Below are 23425 nucleotides of genomic sequence, written 5' to 3'. Positions count from 1 at the left end.
GTAGCTGCTAATTTGAGCAGCCACTAAATCATGTCATTTAACAATTGTTTTTGTGTTTCCTCTTGTGTGAGACAATGACTTAAAATGCAATGTTGTTAGAAAGAGAGAGCGAGAGACGACTTCAGTATAGGAGATGACAGCCACAGAACAAGAACACATTTATGGTTAAGAAGTGAACAATAGAAGGAACGCATTAAAAACAAGAAATAACATGTTTGCAGAAATTACATGGGATTTGCAAATGTCATTTGGTCCAAAGTGTCTGATGCATGTTTTTCTCTACTGACTTCAAATAGTTGCCATCATTTTCAACAAGAAACTGGAGATGTATAATTAGTAAAATAAAGTGAGGTGATATTTTGCAGAGGTACTATAGTAACTACTATAGTCATTAACTGCATATTTGTTAATTAAATGTGGGAGTACCAAAAATTTACTTCTAAACATTTTTTTAATAATCTGGAAAATTTTGTATCTCCAAACATCTAATGGTTATACCTTTTTAGAATTTGAAGCCATTTTAATTCATTGGTTATATTTTTGTTTAAAATTTTCAGTTTGTTTAAAGCTATTATAAATGAATGCAAATATAAAGAAAAAATGAGCTGGGAAACCAGCCAGGTTTCCTTGTTATTTTTTGTCTTTCATTTGTTTAAATGACACATTCTTAGTCTTAATGGTATGACCTTATCACTAAATTATTCTTGTTATGGTGATATGATGCCAAATCAGTTATTGCGTACCATTACTCGGTTTGAAGAGTTCAGAAATAAAAAGAAAATATTCTTATGCTCGTCAATAACAGTCATTGTTTGCCATTTGAAATGAAAACACTCAGTCACACTGAGTCACTGATCTAGTTGCTCTAGACAAGCACAAATGGTTTTTCAGTACTCAAAATGTTTGTTCCCAACACTTTGTTGAATGTAAACTCACACAAATCTGCTGGACCAGACAACATGCCTGGCTGTGTGCTCACGAAATGTACAAATCAGCTAAAGGATATTGTAAAATAAAGAGAAATACAGCACAAAAAGGTTTGGGGTTTTTCTGGCCCCGTATACTGTACAGTTTGCAAAATATATCACAACAGTCCAGAGTATTCTTAACAGAGAATTACTGAACCACCAGCTGGTGAGATGGGGGAACATTTATAGGGTGGGCCGGAATAAAAAGGGGGAGCGTGGGTAATGAGTTGTGGTGCATCCTGGGAACGTGACGTCATCAGCGGGTAGGAGGATGAGGAAGTGGAGGAACGGGAGCTTGCTTAGGGTGTCGGCGTTTCCTTCTTTCTGGGAAGAATAAGGAGAGAATGGTTAGTTGCCTGCCAACCCCTTATGGCTTTTGGGTTTCCGCTACTTCCTGAGTCATTCTGCGGCTCCCCAAGCGCGCGTGCGTGACATGGCCCCCCCTCAGCCCAGCCCCACCGGGGCGGGCGCACCGGACCGAGAGGTCGTGAACCCGGGAGAGGGCGTCGGCATTGGCCTGAAGGTTACCTCGGCGATAAGTGATGGTAAACTTGTACGGCTGAAGGTCCAAAAACCACCTGGTGACCCGGGGATTCGACTCCCTGTGCAACGCCATCCACTGCAGGGCGGCATGGTCCATCACCAGGGTGAACTCCGGGCCCAGCAGGTAGTACCTCAGGTGTGTCACCGCCCACTTGATGGCCAAGGCTTCCCTCTCCACTGCCGCATACCTGGTCTCCCGATCCAGCAGTTTCCGGCTCAGGTGAAAGACGGGGTGTTCGACACTGTCGACGCTTTGGCTCAGCACTGCCCCTAGGCCTGTGTCCGAAGCGTCGGTCTGGAGAATAAATGGGAGAGAGAAGTCAGGTGTTTTTAATATTGGTGCCGAGGTTAGGGCCGCCTTTAGGTCACCGAATGCCTGTTCTGCAGTAGGATCCCAAACCACGCACAATGGAGCTCCTTTCCTTGTTAAGTTTGTCAAGGGTGCTGCCCTTTCGGAGAAGCGAGGTACGAACCGGCGGTAGTACCCTGCCAACCCCAAGAAAGCCTGCACCTGTTTCTTGGTACTCGGACGGGGCCATTCCAGGATGTCTTTAATCTTAGAGCATTGTGGCTTCACCTGCCCCCGCCCCACCAGGTAGCCCAAATATTTGGCCTCTTTCAACCCGAAAAAACATTTACGAGAGTTTATACGGAGGCCAGCTTTCGCCAGGGTGGCCAGGACAGCATACACCTGCACAATATGTTCCTCCCAGGTGCCGTAATGGATGACGACGTCATCCAGGTAGGCGGTACAATAGGGCTGGTGGGGCCGTAGCATTCTGTCTACCAGACGCTGGAAGGTTGCTGGTGCCCCGTGCAGCCCAAATGGGAGGACCTTATAGTGCCAATGCCCACTAGGGGTACTGAAGGCGGTTTTCTCTTTTGCGGATTCCGTTAAGGGAATTTGCCAGTACCCTTTGGTCATGTCAAGAGTAGTCAGATAATGGGCCTTCCCTAGCCGTTCAATGAGGTCGTCTATCCTGGGCATAGGGTAGGCATCAAACTTGGAGACCTGATTTAGACGTCAGAAGTCATTACAGAATCTCCTCGAGCCGTCAGGCTTGGAACCGAGGACGATAGGACTGGACCACATGCTGTGACTTTCCTCAATGACGTCCAAGTCCAACATCTGCTGGATCTCTAGTTCAACCTCCGCGCGTTTTGCCTCCGGGAGGCGGTAGGCTCTTTCCCTGACTACCACCCCGGGGTCCGTGCTGATGTCATGCTCAATCAGCGAGGTGCGGCCAGGTGTCTCTCTCACCACCTCGGGGACGGCTAGGACGGTTTGTTCCAGCTCCTGCCGTTGGGAAGGTGACAAGTCCGGGCCGAGGTTAAGATGTATTTTGTTTGAGAAAAGGGAGAGGGATGTACCGGAGATCGGGGCCTCATCCCGAACTCTCCACGGCTTTAGCAAGTTCACGTGGTACACCCTTTCGCGTGGGCGGCGATTCGGCTGTTGGACCAAAGAGTCGACCAGCCCCTTTCTCTCAATAACCTCGTAGGGCCCTAGCCAATGGGCCAGTAATTTGGAGTGAGAGGAGGGCACTAACACCATCACTCGATCCCCAGGCTGAAATTCCCTGAGGGTGGAGTTTTTATTGTAACACCGCGCCTGCGCTGCTTGAGCATGCGTCAGGTGGTCTTTGAGAAGTGGCCTGATGTGTGTCAGTCTATCCCACAGTTGCGCGATATACTCTACGACATTGGTAGAGGGGAGGGCTTCCTCCTCCCATCCTTCTTTAACTATATCCAAAAGTCCCCGGGGCTGGCGGCCATATAACAATTCAAATGGGGAAAAGCAGGTGGAAGCTTGGGGTACCTCCCGGTATGCAAAAAGCACGAGGGGCAGTAGTTGATCCCAATTCCTACCGTCTGCGCTGACTACTTTGCATAGCATCTGTTTAAGCGTCTGGTTAAATCGTTCGACTAAACCGTCAGTTTGGGGATGATAAACAGACGTCTTCAGATGCTTTATGCGGAGTAACTTGGCCACCTCCCTGAACATATCTGATGTAAAGGGAGTACCCTGGTCTGTGAGGACTTCTTTGGGTATTCCCACTGTGGAGAAAAGGTTTACAAGTTCCCGTGCGATGGTTTTGGTGTTAGCGGAGCGCAGCGGAACCGCCTCCGGGTATCGAGTCGCGTAATCCACCGTGACCATTATATACTTGTGGCCTCGGCTCGAAGGTTCCAGGGACCCCATAATGTCGACTCCGAGTCTTTCGAAGGGAATATCGACTAGTGGGATTGGCACGAGAGGAGCTCGAGCCCTCCTAGGGATCTGGCGAATCTGACAATCTGGACAGGACTGGCAGAAACGCCGGACCTCCTCGTTAATACCGGGCCAATAGAACCGGAGCTTTATCCTCTCCAACGTTTTCTCGGCCCCAAGATGGGCGCCTAGGAGATGGGCATGCGCTAGTTCACAGACCTCCCGCCGGTAGGTCCGCGGGACTAACAACAACTTCCGTATCTCGCCTTCATGAGTCGCGACTCGGTACAACAGATCATTGTCAAGAACAAAGTAGGGCTCTGCTGGTCTGGGATCGCTTGACATATGGCCATTTACTGCAACAACAGCATTCCTAGCAAACTTCAGGGAATCGTCGTTCCACTGTTCTCGCTTAAAGGAGGCCGGGGTAGCCCTGTATTGGCATTCCATCCGGCCTAAGGGATCGTCCGTCACCGTATAGGGGTCGACACCCTGGCTCAGGCCCTCACCAAGGGGTTCCGGGTCAGGGTCCGGCGCCTGGGAATCTTCCCCCCGGCGACTTACGTCATCATTGTTTGCCGCATGGCACAGCATGGGAGCCGCAGCGAGTGTCTCCTGTTTACTCACGACTGGACCCAGGTTAAGGTAAGGAGTGGTTTTTGTTTTACCGCATTTCATGTTTGACCAATCATGCCCTAATATCACTGGGAAGGGAGGCTCAGGAAAAACAGCGACCGAGAGTTGTATTACGTCTCCCTTCCATGTAATAAAGCAATTGGCAGTTCTATATGCCCTGGTCTCTCCATGCACACAGGTAACTCTTTTGCGCTGACTTGTCCACTGTCGCGGTAAAACATAACGGTGAGCAACAATGGATATGTTACTCCCGGAGTCAAATAATGCCATCACCGAGTGCCCATTCACCATCACCACTCCCACATTTGGAACAGCCAAGGGATTTGACAAAGCACCATACCTTTCAGCTAGTGTCACGGTACAATCCATCGCCTCTACGTTCAGCGGACAGGCTGGTAGGATGTGGCCGAGCTCACCGCACTTGAAACAGCGCGGCTGGGCTGGCCTCTCTTGGGGCTTTGCGGGTGCTTCTGCCGCGCGGCGGGTGGGCTCGGGGTGGCTAGCGCGTCCCTGTTGGGCTCTGCAAGCCGGCTGTTCCGGCCCCCCGGATCGGTGAACCGCAAGCTGACTCTCCAAGACCTCCAGGAGGCCCTTCATATCCTTATATGGGTGCCGCCGGACCTGCTGGGCGAGGTATTCCGGCATGGTGTTTATGAGGCCTTCACAGGCCACCTGCTCCACGACTTTCCGTGCTTGGGGGCCTTCTGGCCGTAGCCATCGGCCCATTTTGCCCCAAAACTCGAACGAGGATGAGGAAGTGGAGGAACGGGAGCTTGCTCAGGGTGTTGGCGTTTCCTTCTTTCTGGGAAGAATAAGGAGAGAATGGTTAGTTGCCCGCCAACCCCTTATCGCTTTTGGGTTTCCGCTACTTCCCGAGTTGTTCTGCGGCTCCCTAAGTGCGCGTGCGTGACAATATCTTTACAGACATTTTCATCATTTCCCCCAGGCAGGCAGTCATCCCCAAGTGCTTCAAAATGACCACCACATACTCCTGCTAAAGAAGTCCTCTGTCTCTTGGCTCAATGACTATTTCCTTATAGCACTCACACCTGTCATTTTGAAGAACTTAGAAAGGCTAGACATGGCCCACTGAAGGATAAATTTCCCACATTGTATGACCCTCTCCAGTTTTCCTGTTGCCCGAACCATTTCTTTGAGATGCCAAATGATCTACTTTTCATCTGGCCTTGTTCCATCTGGACAAATGAGCCCCATAATACTAGAATGTTTTTTATTGACTTCAGTTCAACCTTCAACATCAGAGCTGGCCTGAGGAATAAACGAACTAAGCGACTGCTTAGTGCCCCCTAGGCCACCAGAGGGGCCCCAAAAGCGCTTGAAATGTCCCAAAATAGAACATGTTTTTTTCATTTTTAATTATTATTGGAATTACAAGGTTCTAACTTGCAAAACATGAAAAGAAGCAAGGAACACAAACAGTTTATTCATAAATTGTTACAAAACACAATCTGTGGTGGTAGCAGTGTCTGCATGTATTAGATACTTTCTACAGTTCAATTGGTCTGGTTGTCTGATACGACAGACCTTTCTGTTGTCTATACGTTGTCACCAGCCGGAAGAAAATTAATATTTATTTTACCATTCTCGTGACGGTATTTTTCCAAGTCCAAATAAGAACCAACTTCCTTTGTTATCTTCTTTGAACTGGAAAGAAATTTCTAATGCGTCATGTCATCTTTCATTGCAACTCGGCCAAGTCAATTTCAACAAGTTGTCGGGCTCACCAAAAAACAACTTCAATCAGCAGTCTATCTACAACATAGGAAGTCCATTTCTCGGGTCTCCCACTTTATCAGGATTACAGAGCACCCATCATGTTATGAAAATGAGGAAATAGTTTGTACGCTATGATCGCTATTCCCCTATTTCTGTATGATGCAATTTACCTGGAATATACAGGAAAATTGCTGCATTTTGAATTTAAAATATATGTACAGTAATTCTGCATGGTCTTGGACATAAAGTGTGATGTATAAATCTTCACATGTTATATTCTGGCATGGATCCATGTCGCTCAGATTTAACATACAAGATTTATCCGAAAATAATTATACTACATGTTATGGCTCCGTGGTGAAGCAGTGTGGCCACATGACAAAGAAATGGGAAAAATGACAGATAGAACTTTATAATCTTATGGGAACATATTAATATTTTGTGATATATTATGTCTACAGTAATCACACAAAAACAAAGTTATGTTAAGCTGGTGTCACGAATCTTGTGCATGAACGCAAAATTGTAAAGGACATTATATTGGGATGCCATCAATCGGACTAGGTAACAGTCTTCTCTGCGTTGAAATCTGCAAAACCAGTTATGTCACAAAAAAGGACATATCCTTCTGGAACAGAGAACAGAAAGAGGAAGGAAATAGAAAATAAGAAAAAACAGCACGATAAAGCATTTCACCATAATTTCTTGCTAAATAGCATTATTGATTTGTCAAGGTATGTTCGACTAATGTTAGCTAGTTGGGGGGTGAAGGGGAGGAATTCATGACATGTTGTAAACAAATGTATGTCGTCGTAAAATCTATGTATGCCATAGACCCATTTTCTAAAAACAAAAAGGTAAGTTTATATATATTATTTTACAAAAGATGCGTCGATTTAGAACGGTATCGACTATGTCAACTAACCGTGGCAGCCCTACTACTCGGGGTGTAATGATACACGACAAGACACTACGTTTGGGTCACACTGTGATCAAATTAATATAAATAAGCTTTAACCAAATGTAACATTTTTTAAGTATTCCAGCTTCAAAGTAATACATACAGAGAGAAACTATTCAGCATAAAATCAAGGTATATTTGATTTTTATATAGTAAAAATGACACAGAATCAGTGTTTCTTAATACTTTTTCATCCATAGTGTGAGAAAAGTGGAATCACACATCACGGAAAAAATAACAACAAAAATCTTGCTTAATGTGTTGCTGTGGTGTAGTGTGGAAAGCCATTGTAGTAAATATGAAAACCCACTGGAATCTGCAACGTTAGAAAAATCATCGAGTATGTAAAATGTTTACTTATTAATACATTAACTGGTTAAAATATTAACTTATATGAAGTATATGAATGTAATAGGTATTTATATATATTTAATATACTATATATGTTATACTATAGCATCAACAACAAAGTTGGCCGTCAGATCTCTTATAATGATGTCATAAATCACTTTGCCCCCAGAAAAGCCACGAAAGAGAGATTCAAAGATGAAAGTGTAATATTGAGGTAGATTGCAACAGGAAGAAATAAGAATACCTAAAAAAAGAAAAGAAAAAAAAGAAAGTAAATGCCTTAAATTTTACTTTGTAATTTCTTTGCACATCTGTACAAAGATTTCATAATTATTCATCTTTATGTTGAACAGTTATTGTAAAGATGTTACAGGTTCATCTTTTCTTTTTATGTCATTATTTAAGTATTCATTTAATTTATTTGATGTTGTCTTTGTTTTGGGTTGCATTTTTTATTTTTAAAATAAGTTATTTTATTTTATATCATTTGAAGTTGATAGTTGTTCTGCACTTTTACACGTTGAAAATTTTTAACAAAAATCAATTAAAGTGTTTAACATGTTTACAGTATATTCATGGCCTACTGGTTTATTTGGTTTTTGGTTACTTTTCAACATACAGTACCACATTAAGCATACAACTTATCACTGTACTGTACTCAAAGTACTATAACTCTTTGAATAGAGATTTTCATCCCAACCCTTAGGACCCCCACACGCCCCCTCGCTCCCACAGTCCAAGTTTTGGCTCTATTCTAACTCAAAGTTGAACTGTCTAGGGGAACCTAGGGATTGGTTTAGGAAACCTTCACTTTGAATATTAAAGTACACATTAACATGAGACCACTTTGGTTAGTTTAATATCTTTTAAGATTAAAAATTACAGAAGGGTCAAAACATGTCAGGCTGACATTGATATAATGTAAGTAACAGCAACAACTAAACAAAGTGATAATGGGAGTGTTAAAGTTATAGTAGGTTTGTGAATAATCAAGCATTGACAATAGTAGTTTTGGCAGTGCCAAGGTGGTGGAAGACCCCCAAATCTTGTTCTGCTTAGGGACCCACAAAGGCCCTGTTCAACATCATCACCCGTCGGAAGTTGACAGGGAAGATGAGTTTTCTAGGCTACAACACTTCCCTATGCAACTGGATTCTGGTCTTCCTGTCAGAGAGACCCCAGGCAGATTGCGTTGGAAGCATCATTTCCAGTACCATCATGCTGAGCATCAGAGCCCCCTATTGCTGCTTTCCCACCCCACTTCTTATGATTGTACAGGTGCATACAGCTCCTTAGTAGATGACACAATGGTGGTGGGTCCTATCAACAGCGGGGATGAGTTTACAGAATGGAGATACGATGATTAGCGGACTGGTGCAGGTGCAACAATCTGTCTATTAATGCGGTAAAGACAAAAGAGATGACTGATGACTTCAGGAAGGTCCATGTTGTCCACACCACACTGAAAAATCGAAGGGTTGTGTTGTGGAATTGGTCAAGAGCTCCAAATTCCTTAATGTGAACCTGGCAACTGACCTTCCTTCTCCCTTCAGCAGATGAAAAATTCAAGAATACCTCCACCCATACTTACCACATTCTACAGGGACACCATTCAAATGCATTCTGACCAGCTACATCACTATCTGGTTTGGATACTGCAGCGTTTCTGATCATAAGGTCTTACAATGGGTAGCTAATATAGCAGTAAAGATCATTAGGACTTCTCTGCCCTCTGTTATTTAGAGCTGCATCCACAAAACCTATAGCATTGTGAAGGACCCCTGCCATCTTTCCCGTGGTCTCTTTGTCCCACTTCCATCTGACAGAAGGTGTTGTAACATCTGTACCAGTACTGCCAGGTTCTGCGGCAGCTTCTATCCCTTGGCCATCTGGAATCTGAACTCTGTGCTGCCCCTACAAATCAGATCTACTCCCAGAAGCTTACTTATCTACTGTTGTTTTTATTTATTTATTCATTACTATCTGTTTTAAAATTTTCTATTCACTTATGTCTTATGTATTATTGATTTATTTATCCATTTATAGTATAGTAAAGTTCTTTACCTGTTTTGCTTTTGCCCTGTGCTTATGTATGTGTTGCACCGTGGTCCAGGGGAATGTTATTTCTGCAGTACTGTGTATGGATGGTATGACAAAAAAGCCACTTGACTAGATTTGACTTGAAAGAAAAAATATATTGTTGTCAATTCTCTACTTTTGTTTTCAGATGTAAAAGTCAGAAATGTTCATTCTGCTCTGATATTATATTGTAATTTCAATGTAACTTTAATACATTAATTATATTCTGACATTTGTATTTTTAAGATAAAATTAAGAATAACAGATCCTCTTATTTTTCCCATCCAGAAGTAATGGCACACTGTTCTGTTTGTTCAGCATGAACTTTACTGCACTGTGTGTGTTGGATAATTTGCAGCCCCAAACTAAGCCAGTATAGCTGTTTGCATGAGTACACTCTTTGATGGACTGATTTCCCATTAGGGTTAATGTAACTAAGATCAGCATCGGATTTCCATGACCTTGAATATGAATAAGTGGGTTGGAAAATGTGCAGACTTTATGAACAAATGACACATGCAAAAAGTAAGGAATTATTCCATTGTTTCATTTAGTAGTTTATGATTCATCTTTGTTTCAGCAAAAGAACAGAATAAAGAAGTCAAGGAAGATCCAAATATGCAGGCAAAGAAAATTACTAAGAAACTTTTCCCCAATTCACCACTGTTTAAGGAGTGGGGAGACGAGTTGTCTGAAGAAGAACAAACGGAGGCAGAAAACTTGTTTCAACAATATGGATACAACGTTTTTCTAAGTGACAGGCTGCCTCTCAACAGGGACATCCCAGACACAAGAGATCCCAGGTACAGTAGGCTGTCATATCAGTCCTATTTTGCATCTCAGGTTTCTGTTCACAAAATATAATACAAAAATATATCAAAGTGAAAGGCAACCCTAACACACAAAGATGAGCTTTTCAAGAATTGTTTCTAATTGATATTTTAGCTTTTAAAGAATTGATTCTACTTGTTATTTCAGCTTTTTGTCATTCTATGCAAAGTTTTTAAAATTTCAGCCCACACTGTCAAATGTCTGAATATGTTTTACTCATGCTAATCCATTTAAGAAAGAAATTCTTACACACACAAGCAGAATCTTTTTAATCCTCTGGATACTGTTGGTTTGGCATATTTCTTTTACATCTGACACTCTGAACATCCACAGGGACTAGAACATGTAAATAGAATCCCTTGACGTGGAAGACATGCTTCACAATTTTTGAAACTGTATATTTTATCTCCTACTTTTTTTTACAAATAAAATTAAAAAATGAAAAAGTATACACCAAACCTAACTATGGTTAGTGCTGCCCTTATAGTCGCTTTTCACTGGATACAATGGGGCACATTGTGCACAAAATTCTTCCGCTTGCTAATAATGCAGCAGCAGTTGTTATAATAATTGCTGAAAGAAAAGCAGTCATGAGTACAGACTGTATTAATTTATCCCCTTATGTACTAAGGGGTTGTGGCTATTATTGCACCTAAAATACTGCAAAAATAAACAGCTCTTACTCTTGCTTACAGTATGTAATAATGAAGCTGCAAATGACTGAAGAGTCGCGAGTACAACACTTCAGATTTTTAAAAGAAAGAATTTATATGATTAAAAAAACTGTTTACACCAATATCAACTAAATAACACACAAATAATGTGTTACTTTAGTGATTTTTTCCCAAAAAACTGGATTTTAATTTTTAATTTACACATCCTCTACTGCCTTCTGTTACAGTTATCTCACAGAAGCTCAGTGCATTTTTAATTATTAATTTTTATTTTGTTGTTGCTTTTTTCTGGAATAAACTAAACGCATACATACATTTTCATACCAGCTTCTTCCAGTGCTGAGTAACAGTGGCGGGGACAATGTCTTTGCTGGCAGGCCTGAGCACAGTGACAGAACTGTGCTCCATGCAACATTAGAATGGGCTGAAACAGGCAGCCCTGAGTGCAGAGCTAGTCATACAGACACATACACTAAACTAGTGTTTCTCAGCCACTTCATGGTTGTAGATGGCCATCACTGGGTTCTGAGTGCATGTAACTTGCTCATCGTATAATCTGCCCTGCCCCTGTCACTGCCACCAGTTAGATTAACAAAACTGTAAGAGATTTTTTATCCAATGTGTGCTTCACTAAGTGCTTGCTTTAAAATACCACATGAACCCCCACACCCAACATCACATTTGGATTACATTTCCCATTTGTAATTGCGTTTGTTTCTGGGTTCTGTAGTGGTGTTCATTGGGTGAGTGTGATTTTAAATACGATTGGATAAAAAATATCACATGGTACTATCATTCCCTTTTAGTTGTGGGAGGGTATTATACCATGAACAAACCACTAGCTGAAATGCTTTTTCTTTTGTCATGTGCTCATGGCACAGTGATGTGTGTGCAACATGACACAGTGTTATTCAATCAAATCTGGGGGTTCCTGACATGAAACACTTGAGAAGCACAAATACAGTGTAATAGTACTGACAGGTAGGCTAAGAAACACACCAAGCTGAAATTAAAAGAGTAAGCTAACATACTGTAGGCAGAACTTGCAGCAGACAACATTTGGGTATGGTAATTGAACCTATGAAGCTTGAATAGTAAAACTGCATGCCATGACATTTCAACATTATACTAAAAGCTATTTACAAATCAAGTGTAGCATCAAGTTTTTCATGAAACATGTTGTTTTCAATAGATTCAAAACTATGATCAGGATGCGACTCAAGCTTTGTGTGCAACCATGCATAAAGATGAGCTGTCACACAAAAAATGTATTTCCTGTCTTTAATGCACAATATCTTCTTCTTCTTTTGGCTGCTCCCATTAGGGGTAGCCACAGTGGATCAGCTTTTTCCATATCTTTCTGTCCTCTGCATCTTGTTCTGTTATTTTAAGGCACAATATAACTATAATATAAATGACCAATCATTGACAACCATGCAACATTAGAATAGGCTGATAGTAAACCTTTCAGTGTATGTGGCTTGAAATAAGTGAGATCTTTGATAAAAGCAGATTCACTCAGTTGTGACTCACTGCTTGCCTCAAAGCATATGTGTACAAATTGCATATTTTAAGGATAAAAGAGAGCAGACAACATGGAAGCATATGATTTATAAGTAAAAATACCATTATTGCCTTCTTTCATGTACATTTTTGAAATACGGCTGTGTCTCGCCAGAGGAACACCTCATGCATTAGTGGCTACTTCTTATAAAGATTTATTGAAGTAAATGACTAATTTATGAATAAAATGATAAAGATTCCCTCATTGATATTTTCCAGACTTTAGGAATCATTATGCAAGAACATGCATATTACCTTTAATGCTGACATTATTGGTGGGGTTCCATCATATTACTTTACTTATCTGTTTCAGACTAGTCATCTTGTCCTCATTCATTTGTCAAGTGCTGTCTGAGACAAACTCTTCTTAGGTGGCAATGGTTTGTTTAAATATGTAATCCTTCCAATATTTGATATATTTCACATTTTAATGTGCCTCCTGATGTTTTCTATGGCACAGTGCACAATATGCATAGTGTACAAATCCACCACCTACTAAAGATCCACCAAAACCAAAAAGAGTAACATGGCAAGATTATCTGTGGGTTGCAGCATCTCAGCAAGAGCCAGATGAGGGCCTTGATCAACTTGGTGCTGTGAGTTGTGAATTTGGCAGTGGTCAAGCTTTAGTGTGGCCAATGCTGAAAGCAAGACCAGGGGCCTCATGTATAAACGGTGCGCACACACAGAAATGTTGTGTACGAACGTTTCCACGCTCAAATTGCGATGTATAAAACCTAAACTTGGCATAAAGCCATGCACATTTCCACGGTACCTCATACCCTGGCGTATGCAAGTTCTCAGCTCGGTTTTGCAGACTGGCGGCACCCAGCATCAAAGCAGCGCTACTGTTCCTGTGTGGTTACCCTTTCTTTTTCAGATCCACATCTCTGACGTGGCTTTATAAATACACTGAAATTAACCGCATATTGTTTATTAGTTTAATGCATCTGATTGTAATTAACCAGTAACAACATAATGGTCCAGGGAATGGTCAAACTATTCCAAATACCATAACTGCTTTAGCGTTGTTACTCTCACTGCACCTTCTTTTACTTCTTTCAGCTGCTCCCATTAGGGTTTGCCACAGTGGATCATCTATTTCCATATTACTCTCACTGCACCACTTGGAGCAGCTGATCGGAAAGAGAATTATCGGTATACAGCATCAAGCACACATTGCCTCAGCCATGCTTCCTATTTGAACTGCTTCTCACACGACAAATGCTTTAAAACCTTTCCTGTACGGACCTCGCGGTTCAGAAAGAGTTTCATCCCAAGAGCTCTAAACGAACTCAATCACTCCATCAAGTGCTCCTTGTAGAACTGTTTGGACTTATAAGTACAATCACCTCACTGTAAACTTGCACTACAGTTATAATATTGCACAACCTGAGCCACTTTATAAAGCACGAATTTACATATGATGACGATATCATTTTTAAGATGAAATGCAGCAAAATATGTTTATTATATTATACAGATAAAACTAACTTCATTTAAATAATCTATATTGTTAATAATTAAAGGACACAATGTCACTACGCTAGCAAGGATCTGGCACTCATTCCTGCCTCGCACTATATGCTTCACTGGAACTGACGTGAAGGATAGAATAATTTAACATGTACTACGAAGATATTTCAGTGTTCCTTAAAAGTTTTGAAGAATTGACATTATAAGCTTACAGATGGTTTAACGTCTATTACAGAGCTGATTGTGTGTGTATTTGGAGAAAGAAAGGTAATGACAGGAATTGGGGGTTAGTACGTTTGAATGAGACAGCACTGCTGCAATAAATTCATCGAAGGTCACGCACAATCACTGCGCCACCGTGTTTCCATGTTTAATAACATGCTATAACTCCTATCATCATGAAAATTATATCAAGTATACATCTCAGTATTTTAATTATTCAGAGAGCTGTAATATTACGAATGTAATGGATTCTGTGTCCTGTCGGAGGAAGAGAAAGCCTGGAAGCACATAGTGATTCACACACATAGAGCACATAGAAGATCAAATACAAAACAAAGCATTTAACGTGCTATTTTAGTTACGATGGCATTTGAGAAACTAGTAAATTAAACGATTTTAAGATGAAGTTTATGATTTTCTACTTTAATGACAAAATAAACTACGTGATTAAAGTGGAAATTTCAAGATTGAAGTTGACATTTCGTGATTTTCTCCCATTGTGTGCCTATTTTTTTTTTTCTCTGTACCCTAATAAGCTTCCATATGACACTCAGACGGTGGGCTACGACTCGGCTTTTCACAGCGACTTTGATATCTGACAACTTCTTTTTTATTTCGGGCACTGTGAGACTTTGTGAACTTGAGCTTTCGAGTTTCTCCAACACTCTCTGTCACTCGATCAACTTCCTTTTCTTGTTTATACCACTGCTTAAACCAACAAATAGTAAGTTTTTCCTTGCCTCAACTTGGTATTCACTGAAATTCTTATATTTTCCCCCATGCTTTTTCCATTGTCTTTTCACAGAAGGCTGAGTTTAAGGGCTATTTATATTGATTTGCATATTCAAAGAGGCGTAAATCTGGGAGGAGTTGGGGAGGGACAGCAGGTGGTTCCCCATGAGGTTGGTCCACCTGTCAATCTCCTTTGAGGATTTGCTTCCAGCCCTATAGTGACTTGTGGGAATTGCGGTACATTGTATGCACTTGGTGGCTGGTCAGTTTTCATTTTGCAATTGCTCTTTCTGGCTTTTTGACTCATTTGCTTCTATTTTTGGGATTGTGATTTCTGGTTAGTGTTTTGGGTCTTGTTTACTTTGTAACTGCCTTGTCGGCATCTCCTTTTTAAAGTGCTTCTGTTGTATTTTAGCATTTTTTGTTAAAAAATCCTCCATTTTATAAAGATTCTTGTGGACTTGACTATAGATGGGCATACTTTTGAGACTTTTTGCTATTCTTTTTGAATTAATTTAATTGACTTCCCTTTTGAGGCCTAAAAAGCCTATAGCCTCCCATTTTCAAGAGTACATGCTTGCCTTAGTGTGAGACCTGTTTTTAGGGTATTGGAGGCCTCGCCTATTATTAATTTGTGTGCCAAAATGCACTGATCTTTAATGATTACACCTTTTGGCACTTTTTTCTAAACAGATGTGCAAACAAAAAATATCCAGAGGACCTTCCAACCTTGAGTGTGGTTCTTATTTATCTGAATGAAGCACTCTCCATCCTGAAGCGTGCCATAAGGAGCATCATTGACAAGACCCCTCCACATCTGTTGAAAGAGATCATTCTAGTAGATGACTACAGCACAAATGGTTTGTATTCTGGTATTTGGCTAAATAATTTGAATACAATGCATGTTGATTTCACATCATTTTGCATTTAACACTAGAATTATCTACAACAAGGAAACCAGTTATTCTATTTCAATCGTCACTGGGAATCACAACTTATTATAGCAGCACTGAACACAAGTCAAGAACCAGTCCTAGACACAACACCAGTTCTTTTTTGTGCACTCACATTCACTCATAAACAGCCAGTTTAAAGTCTTCACACTGTCTTGAATGAACATATTAGAAATATACAAGGAAATCTGAACACCAGGAAAAAACTCTTCCTGCTTCAGAGATTTAAACCCCCAGTATTTAAAGCTAAGCCTTTGAAACAGCAGTACTATATTTAAATGTTTATGCAAGATGTAAGTGATGGAGTGTTTTAATAAAGTACTTTAGTCACTAGCCTTCCCAAACTCCGCATTGTTTTTGGCTACACTTATAAACAATGCAGAGAACAGAACTCCATTTCCTAATAAACACAGTGTTAACACACCGGATGAATCACATAATCGAGGATATCAGTGGAAATTAAGGGCAAATGCATTTAAGATTAATGCCAGGAGGCACTTCTTAATGCAAAGATGTATGGGAATCTGAAATAAACTACCAAGACATGTAATTGAAGCAGAAACCATGACATCCTTTTTGAAGTATCTGGATGAGATATTGGGACAGATTAGCTATTAGCTAAACAAATGAGCTTGATGAACTGAATAGGAACCACTTGTTTTTCATATTTTATTTTATGTTTCATTTTTGTATGTACAGTACTTTAAAGCACTTGTTAGACCTTATCTGGAGTACTGTGTACAGTTTTGGTCCCTGGGCTACAAAAATGACAAGAAAATGCAAGGAAAGGTCCAGAGAAGAGGGTTACAGGGGATGAGTTATAAAGAAAGATAAAAGGAGCTGAGCCTTCTAAGTTTAAGCAAAAGAAGATTAAGAAGTGACATGACTGATGTGTTTAAAATTATAAAGGGAATTAGTACAGTCGATTGAGACTGTTATTTTAAAATGAGTTCATCAAGAACATGGGGACATAGTTGGAAACTTGTTAAGGGTAAATTTCACACAAACATTAGGAAGGTTTTCTTCACACAGAGAACCATAGATACATGGAATAAGTTACTAAATAGTGTAGTAGGCAATAGAACTTTAGGGACCTTGAAAACTCAACTTGAGAGTTTTGTTGACTGAATGACCTGTTCTTGTCTAGATTGTTCTAATGTTCTAATGTAACTATTATGATCTATACGGTTAACATATAAACATTTATATCTGCTGCAGTACAGATAATCATTTCATTGTAATGGTCCACAACACTAAAAATTCATAGCTTTTAAATACTGCATATGTTTGTGTTTTTCTTTTGCAACAAACATACATCAGCTTTTAAGATGTCAAATAAAGCAACCCTACCCCATAATATTACTTGTTTGTTAAAAACTGTAAAAGCTGTTATTAATAATACAAACTCACTCACAGATCCCTCTGTCATTATCTAGCTGACCATGAAAAACAAATCTTTAACAGTCACAAATTCACTATTTATATTTTGAATTGCAGTGGTCATGTAGCCTACCTGCTAAACAAACGTCTTGAGGTAAAAAATGTAAAACAAGGTCAAACAGATTTGTTTATCAGTACTAAGCTCATACTGATGTCACAATCAACAGTCATAAACCCACAACTAAAGCCCCAAAGATGTCAACCTTAATCAGTAGCCTGATTGAAATTTACAGTATACTATTTTCAACCCCAAAACAACAAAACAAATTTTTGATTTCAGTCATATGATGTTGGTTCATCTAGCTATAATTATTTTCTTCTTTTTTAATATTGACTCTAATGGGAAGAAACTTTCTAAACACATGTCTTTCTTGCCATCTGCCTTTGTGAAAAGGATGCACAAAACTTTGGTGTTTTCTTTAATGCTGCCAATGTGAAAAACACCCATCCAATTCATTTGAAAAGCACAGGATAGATACCAATCCAAATGCCCACAGGAATGACTTCAGAAAACACCATGAAAACATGATCAAGTACTGCCGGGGTGCTTCCTGCCTTACAATTAATGCTGCCTATATACACCCTGGCTTTCCATAATTTCTTAGAAAATAGCAGCGGTTATTTTACCACACTCTTGGTACTATATACTGTCATAAATATTGTAACATCTCCCTTTATATATGTAATAGAAATGGAAATTGGATGGAATTTTTGCAACATTAAAATCTCAAACAGGTATGGAACCTAAGGATCTAAAAATGTTTAAAAAATGTGAAGAAAAATATTTGCATTACAGGCAGAGACAGAGACAAGGATGTTGGTAAAATCTGATAGAAATTACATATTTACATAGTATAAATGTTACCCGGAGCTATTATTGCTGGTAGTTAATACTTTCCTTAAATTAACAGAGGATTTGCAAGGAAAACTAGAAGACTACATTAAGCTAATAAATAAGCAACGCCCAGGGCTGATTAAACAGGTTAAACACGCAGAACAGATGGGGCTGACCCAAGCACGAATTTCTGGATGGAAAGCATCTACAGGAGATGTTGTTGCTATCTTGGATGCCCATATAGAAGTTCAAGCAGAATGGTAAAGTATCGAAACGTTATTATGTTAATACGACCTGCAACATCTCAGCAATACTGTTGTTAGTTCCTAACTATTGGCAGTTTGGAGATTTTATTTTTCATTGGGATATTTAAAAATATTTAGGAAACAAGATAACAAAATACCTTTTAAGAGTTCACTTAATTTTCAGCTTTGCTGTATCGAATGTTTTTAATGTATGGACTATGCATAAGCAGACTTTTTTGTTCCATATATAACATATAAGCAAAGTTAAATAGAGACTCAATAAACAAGTTTCAGTCAGTGTGGGAGATTTGTGTTTCTATCATGAGATCTGTTAAATTTCATAAATTGGTGAATATCTACACAAATCATCCTTCACTTTCTCTGTTTGTGATTCGAAAGTGGTGATAGACTACTTTTTAAAAAATAGTTGCTGCAATAAATAAAACAATACAGTTAATTCATAGCATAAAGATAGTAGAAGATGATATATCCAAATTTATAAAGAAATAACATGAAAACAAACAATACAGAATTTAAATCTATGTCAGCTTGGTTTGTTTTTTTTTTCCTGCTATAGAATAACTCACATAAATTATGAATTCTGTTTCCTTAATTTGTTCATAGTGAACTAACCCAGGAAATATTATTTGTTTAGGACTAGCTTTTTCTTGTTACCAGTTAGATGGATCAGTCTTTATCATTCTATGTTTCTCAAGTGCCTCCACTTTTGATTTCTTAACAGCCTGCCTGCACTTTCTTATATCCGCACCCACCATCACAGTTACACCATGAGGATATGCGTGTGTTTGTGTGGCCACACCCTTTAGCACTGTTGCTTTATGTTAAGGACTGGTCACTTTAGTTTTTTTATCTGAATTTAAAATGGGGAAACTTATAACAGTAAAGGCTTTTCCTTAATAGATGTTACTACTTTCAGTAAAGGAAACACCAACAACCAGAAATATATGTTATACACTACCAAGTTACAGGTCAGGTCAAGTCAGGTCAGGTTGAGGGGTGTCCCCTTGGCCTCATCCAACCACTCAATAATGAGGATCTTGCAAGCTGATCCTCTGGGAATCGCACCACATGGCCGTAGTGCTGTAACTGACACCCCGTCACAATGCAGGTCATGTTCCTCATTCGGGACTCCATGGAACTCCAACCACTCATTCAACACAAAGTCTAACCAAGGATTCTCTGAAGACACACAGTACTGAAGAAATCCAGTCTTTGTCTCAGGTCACTGGATAGCGTCCACGTCTCAGAACCATATAGCAAGACATGAAGCACAAGGACTCTAAAGTCTTGGACCTTCGTCCTTTTGCATAGATGCTGGGAGCACCACACAACCCTTTCCAGTGACCTCATGACCTCCTATGCTCTACCAAACTGTCTACAGACTTCATAGGAAGAGTCACCAGAGATATGAATGTCACAGACTTCATAGGAAGAGTCACCAGAGATATGAATGTCACCGCTGAGGTAAGTAAATCTCTCTAAAGGTCGACACTCTCTCCACAAACAGACACACTGCTGATGGCTATGCCCAATAGGTCATTAAAGGCCTGGACCTTGGTTTTTATCCAGGACACTCGCAAGCCCAGACACTCAGACTACTCGCTCAGTCTTTCGAGAGCACCGATCAGCGCCTCCATTGACTCCTCAAGTTGCAGACAATAACTCATTCAATTAAAGTACAGCAGGTGTACATGTGGTTTGGTTTCTGTTGACTCCTGGTTGTGGAGATGCTTTGTTCCAACTCCTTAAGGATCCATGAAGAATTTCTCTTTCTCTTTTTTTTTGTCCAGATGCTCTTCTCTTACTTTGCAGTTTTTGAAGATTTACACACTGTGGTCCTCTTTTTCTAATATTAAAATGTATTTATTTATTGATTTATTTGAGATAATATTAGTTACATTAAATGAGCAAAAATGGTAACATTTATATATATATATATATATATATATATATATATATATATATATATATATATATATATTTTATATGTAGTATATATATAATTTTTTTATTAATTGTGGCAGACAGCTGGGGACCCCACCCAGCTGGGATGCCTGGAAGGTCCACGAGAGGGACAATACCTCCCCTGGGCCATGAGAGGGCAGCCACCATGGGGGCGCCCAGACGAGTATGGAACCCTGGATGGAAGCACTTCCACCACACTTTGGAAGTTCTGCTGGAAGGAATTCCAGGGACACCCGGAGTGCTTCCGGGTGCTCATGCAGAAACTTCCGGCACACCAGGAAGTGCTGCCAGAAGATCATCACAGAGCACCTGGATCATCACAGAGAGCACCTGGAGCGCATCCGGATGTGGTTGTTATAAAAGAGGCCACCTCCCTCCAGTAGAGGAGCCAGAGGTGGGAGGGAAGAGAAAGATGGGGCTCGGGAGGAGAGGAGTAAAGGCAGGACAGAAAAAGTACCCACAGTTGACAGTTCATGTCAGAGCACAAACCAAGCATGAAGTCAAAGGAAAGAAGGGACTGAGTTGGCTGATTTAGGCATTGTGGGGCCTTAGTCAGGGAGGTGACAAGAACCCGATGGTCACTCTGTCAGAGCTCCAGAGGTCCTCTGTGGAGACAGGAGAACCTTCCAGAAGGACAACCATCTCTACAGCAATCCACCAATCAGGCCTGTATGGTAGAGTGGCCAGACGGAAGCCACTCCTTAGTAAAAGGCACATGGCAGCCCGCCTGGAGTTTGCCAAAAGGCACCTGAAGGACTCTCAGACCATGTGAAAGAAAATTCTCTGGTCTGATGAGTCAAAGATTGAACTCTTTGGTGTGAATGCCAGGCGTCACATTTGGAGGAAACCTGGCACCATCCCTACAGTGAAGCATGGTGTAGTTCTGGTGCCGCCGAGAGTGGCAGCCTTTTCAGCAGCTCCGTGTATGAGACTGTATGTGTATGTGTACTTTTCTACTTTTATTTTTCTATTTTTATTTATTGATCACTCCTATCACTTTATTTTATGTGGATTTGTTCCCTGGACACACTTACTTTTACAACGTGGGCATGGATTTTTACACGCCGAGACTCGTCTATTCAAGTACTCAACTTAGAGCGCTGAGAACAAATGCCAGTATTGGTGTGGTTCCCTATTTACCTGACGAGGTAAGAAGGCGGTATCGTGGCAGCAGAGCCGGCACTAAGCAAAAAATGAAGCGGCTTGCGAGAAAGTGGCGTTTTAAGCCCTTGGTGCCTTCTGTGATTCTGGGAAATGTGAACTCAATCTCAAATAAGATCGATGAACTGGCTGCACTGCTGAAAAATGTCAGAACCTACAGAGAATGCAGTTTGTTGTGCTTTTGCGAAACGTTGCTAACCACCACCATCCCAGATGCTAACGTGGAGCTACCCGGGTTTAGCACAGTTAGAGCGGACAGAGATGCAAGTACTTGTGGGAAGCACAAAGGAGGAGGACTCGCTCTCTATGTTAATACACGGTGGTGTAACTCTGGACATGTTAACGTCAAAGTCTCCACTTGCTGCAGGGACATCGAACTGTTGGCCATAAGTTTGCATCCCTATTACTTGCCCAGAGAGTTTGGACATGTCATTGTTGTCATTGTGTACATCCCTCCTCGGGCGGACGTGGAGACAGCGAGTGACATCATCCATTCTGCTGTTGCTCAGTTACAAACGCAGCACCCTGAGGCGCTTGTGCTAATCGCTGGAGACTTTAACCATGTGACGCTGGACAAAACATTACCTGCCTTCTCCCAGTATGTGGACTGTAACACCCGGGGAAATAAGACTATTGATTACTGTATGCAAACGTTAAAGACGCATACAGCACCACCCCGCTGCCTGCGCTTGGGAAAGCAAATCATAACCTGGTTCTGCTTCAGCCTCACTACAAACCAAAAGTGAGGGTCCTACCTAAAACCACACGATCATTCGAGAAGTGGACCCCGGAGGCTGAGAATGCTCTGAGAGAATGTTTTGGAACTACGGACTGGGATATCCTGCAGGGATCTCATAGTGAGAACATTGAGGAAGTTGTTGACTGCACTACTGACTACATCAACTTCTGTATGGACATTGTAGTTCCAGTAAGAACTGTACGCTGCTGTGCTAACAACAAGCCATGTATTACAAGTGACATCAAGGGCCTTTTGAACCAGAAGAAAAGGGCTTTTAAAGGCGGTGATCAGCATGAGCTCAAGCACGTGCAGAAGGAACTCCGAGTCCAGCTCAGGGTGGCGAAGGAGCAGTACAGGAGAAAGCTGGAGCAGAAGTTGCAGAATAACAGCATGAAGGAAGTGTGGGATGGGATGAAGATCATCGAAGCGGGGTACCACCATCGAGAGAGACGTGAAGAGAGCAAACCAAATGAACAACTTCTTTAACAGGTTTGACCATCCTAACCCACTCTCACTCTCACCTCGGAGTACTGCACCCTCCACACATCCTTCTGCTGATACCAGCATAGGAGAGACATCCCCACCCATAATTACAACAGCGCAAGTGAGCAGAGAGCTGAGGAGACTTCGTGCCAGCAAAGCAGCGGGTCCAGATGGAGCATCGCCACGATTGCTGAAGGTCTGTGCATCGGAGCTGGGGGGTCCTCTACAACGCATCTTCAACCTGAGCCTGGAACAGGGGAGAGTCCCGAGGCTTTGGAAAACATCTTGCATCACCCCCAGTCCCAAAGGTATCACGTCCTAATGAGCTGAATGACTTTCGGCCTGTTGCTCTGACATCACATGTGATGAAGACCATGGACAGGCTGCTGCTTCACCACCTTAGGCCACAGGTTCAACACGCCCTTGGCCCTCTGCAGTTTGCATATCAGGAGAAGGTGGGAGCAGAGGATGCCATCATCTATATGCTACATCGATCCCTCTCTCACTTGGACAGAGGCAGTGGTGCTGTAAGAATTATGTTTCTAGACTTCTCTAGCGCCTTCAACACAATCCAACCTCTGCTCCTTAGGGACAAGCT

At 41.2% G+C, this 23425-nt stretch overlaps 1 protein-coding gene across 4 annotated transcripts in view; it reads left to right on the top strand.

Moving 5' to 3' along the window:
* The window catches only part of LOC114657406 (probable polypeptide N-acetylgalactosaminyltransferase 8), a 526476-nt gene that overhangs the window by 458971 nt on the left and 44080 nt on the right, over window positions 1–23425 (top strand). For all 4 annotated transcript variants that reach the window (XR_007935632.1, XR_007935625.1, XR_007935626.1 and 1 more), the window contains exons 3-5: window positions 10068–10290; window positions 15679–15845; window positions 18290–18473. Coding sequence is in view for 1 of the 4 variants with exons in the window: in XM_051930802.1 (XP_051786762.1) it covers window positions 10068–10290; window positions 15679–15845; window positions 18290–18473 (574 nt within the window). In the remaining 3 variants the exon portion in view is untranslated. The remainder of the gene's footprint in view (window positions 1–10067; window positions 10291–15678; window positions 15846–18289; window positions 18474–23425) is intronic.

The sequence above is a fragment of the Erpetoichthys calabaricus genome, chromosome 1 (assembly GCF_900747795.2).
Source record: "Erpetoichthys calabaricus chromosome 1, fErpCal1.3, whole genome shotgun sequence".
Taxonomy (NCBI): domain Eukaryota; kingdom Metazoa; phylum Chordata; class Cladistia; order Polypteriformes; family Polypteridae; genus Erpetoichthys; species Erpetoichthys calabaricus.
Note: the sequence above shows the minus strand (reverse complement) of the source record. Positions and strands in the feature narration are given on the sequence as shown.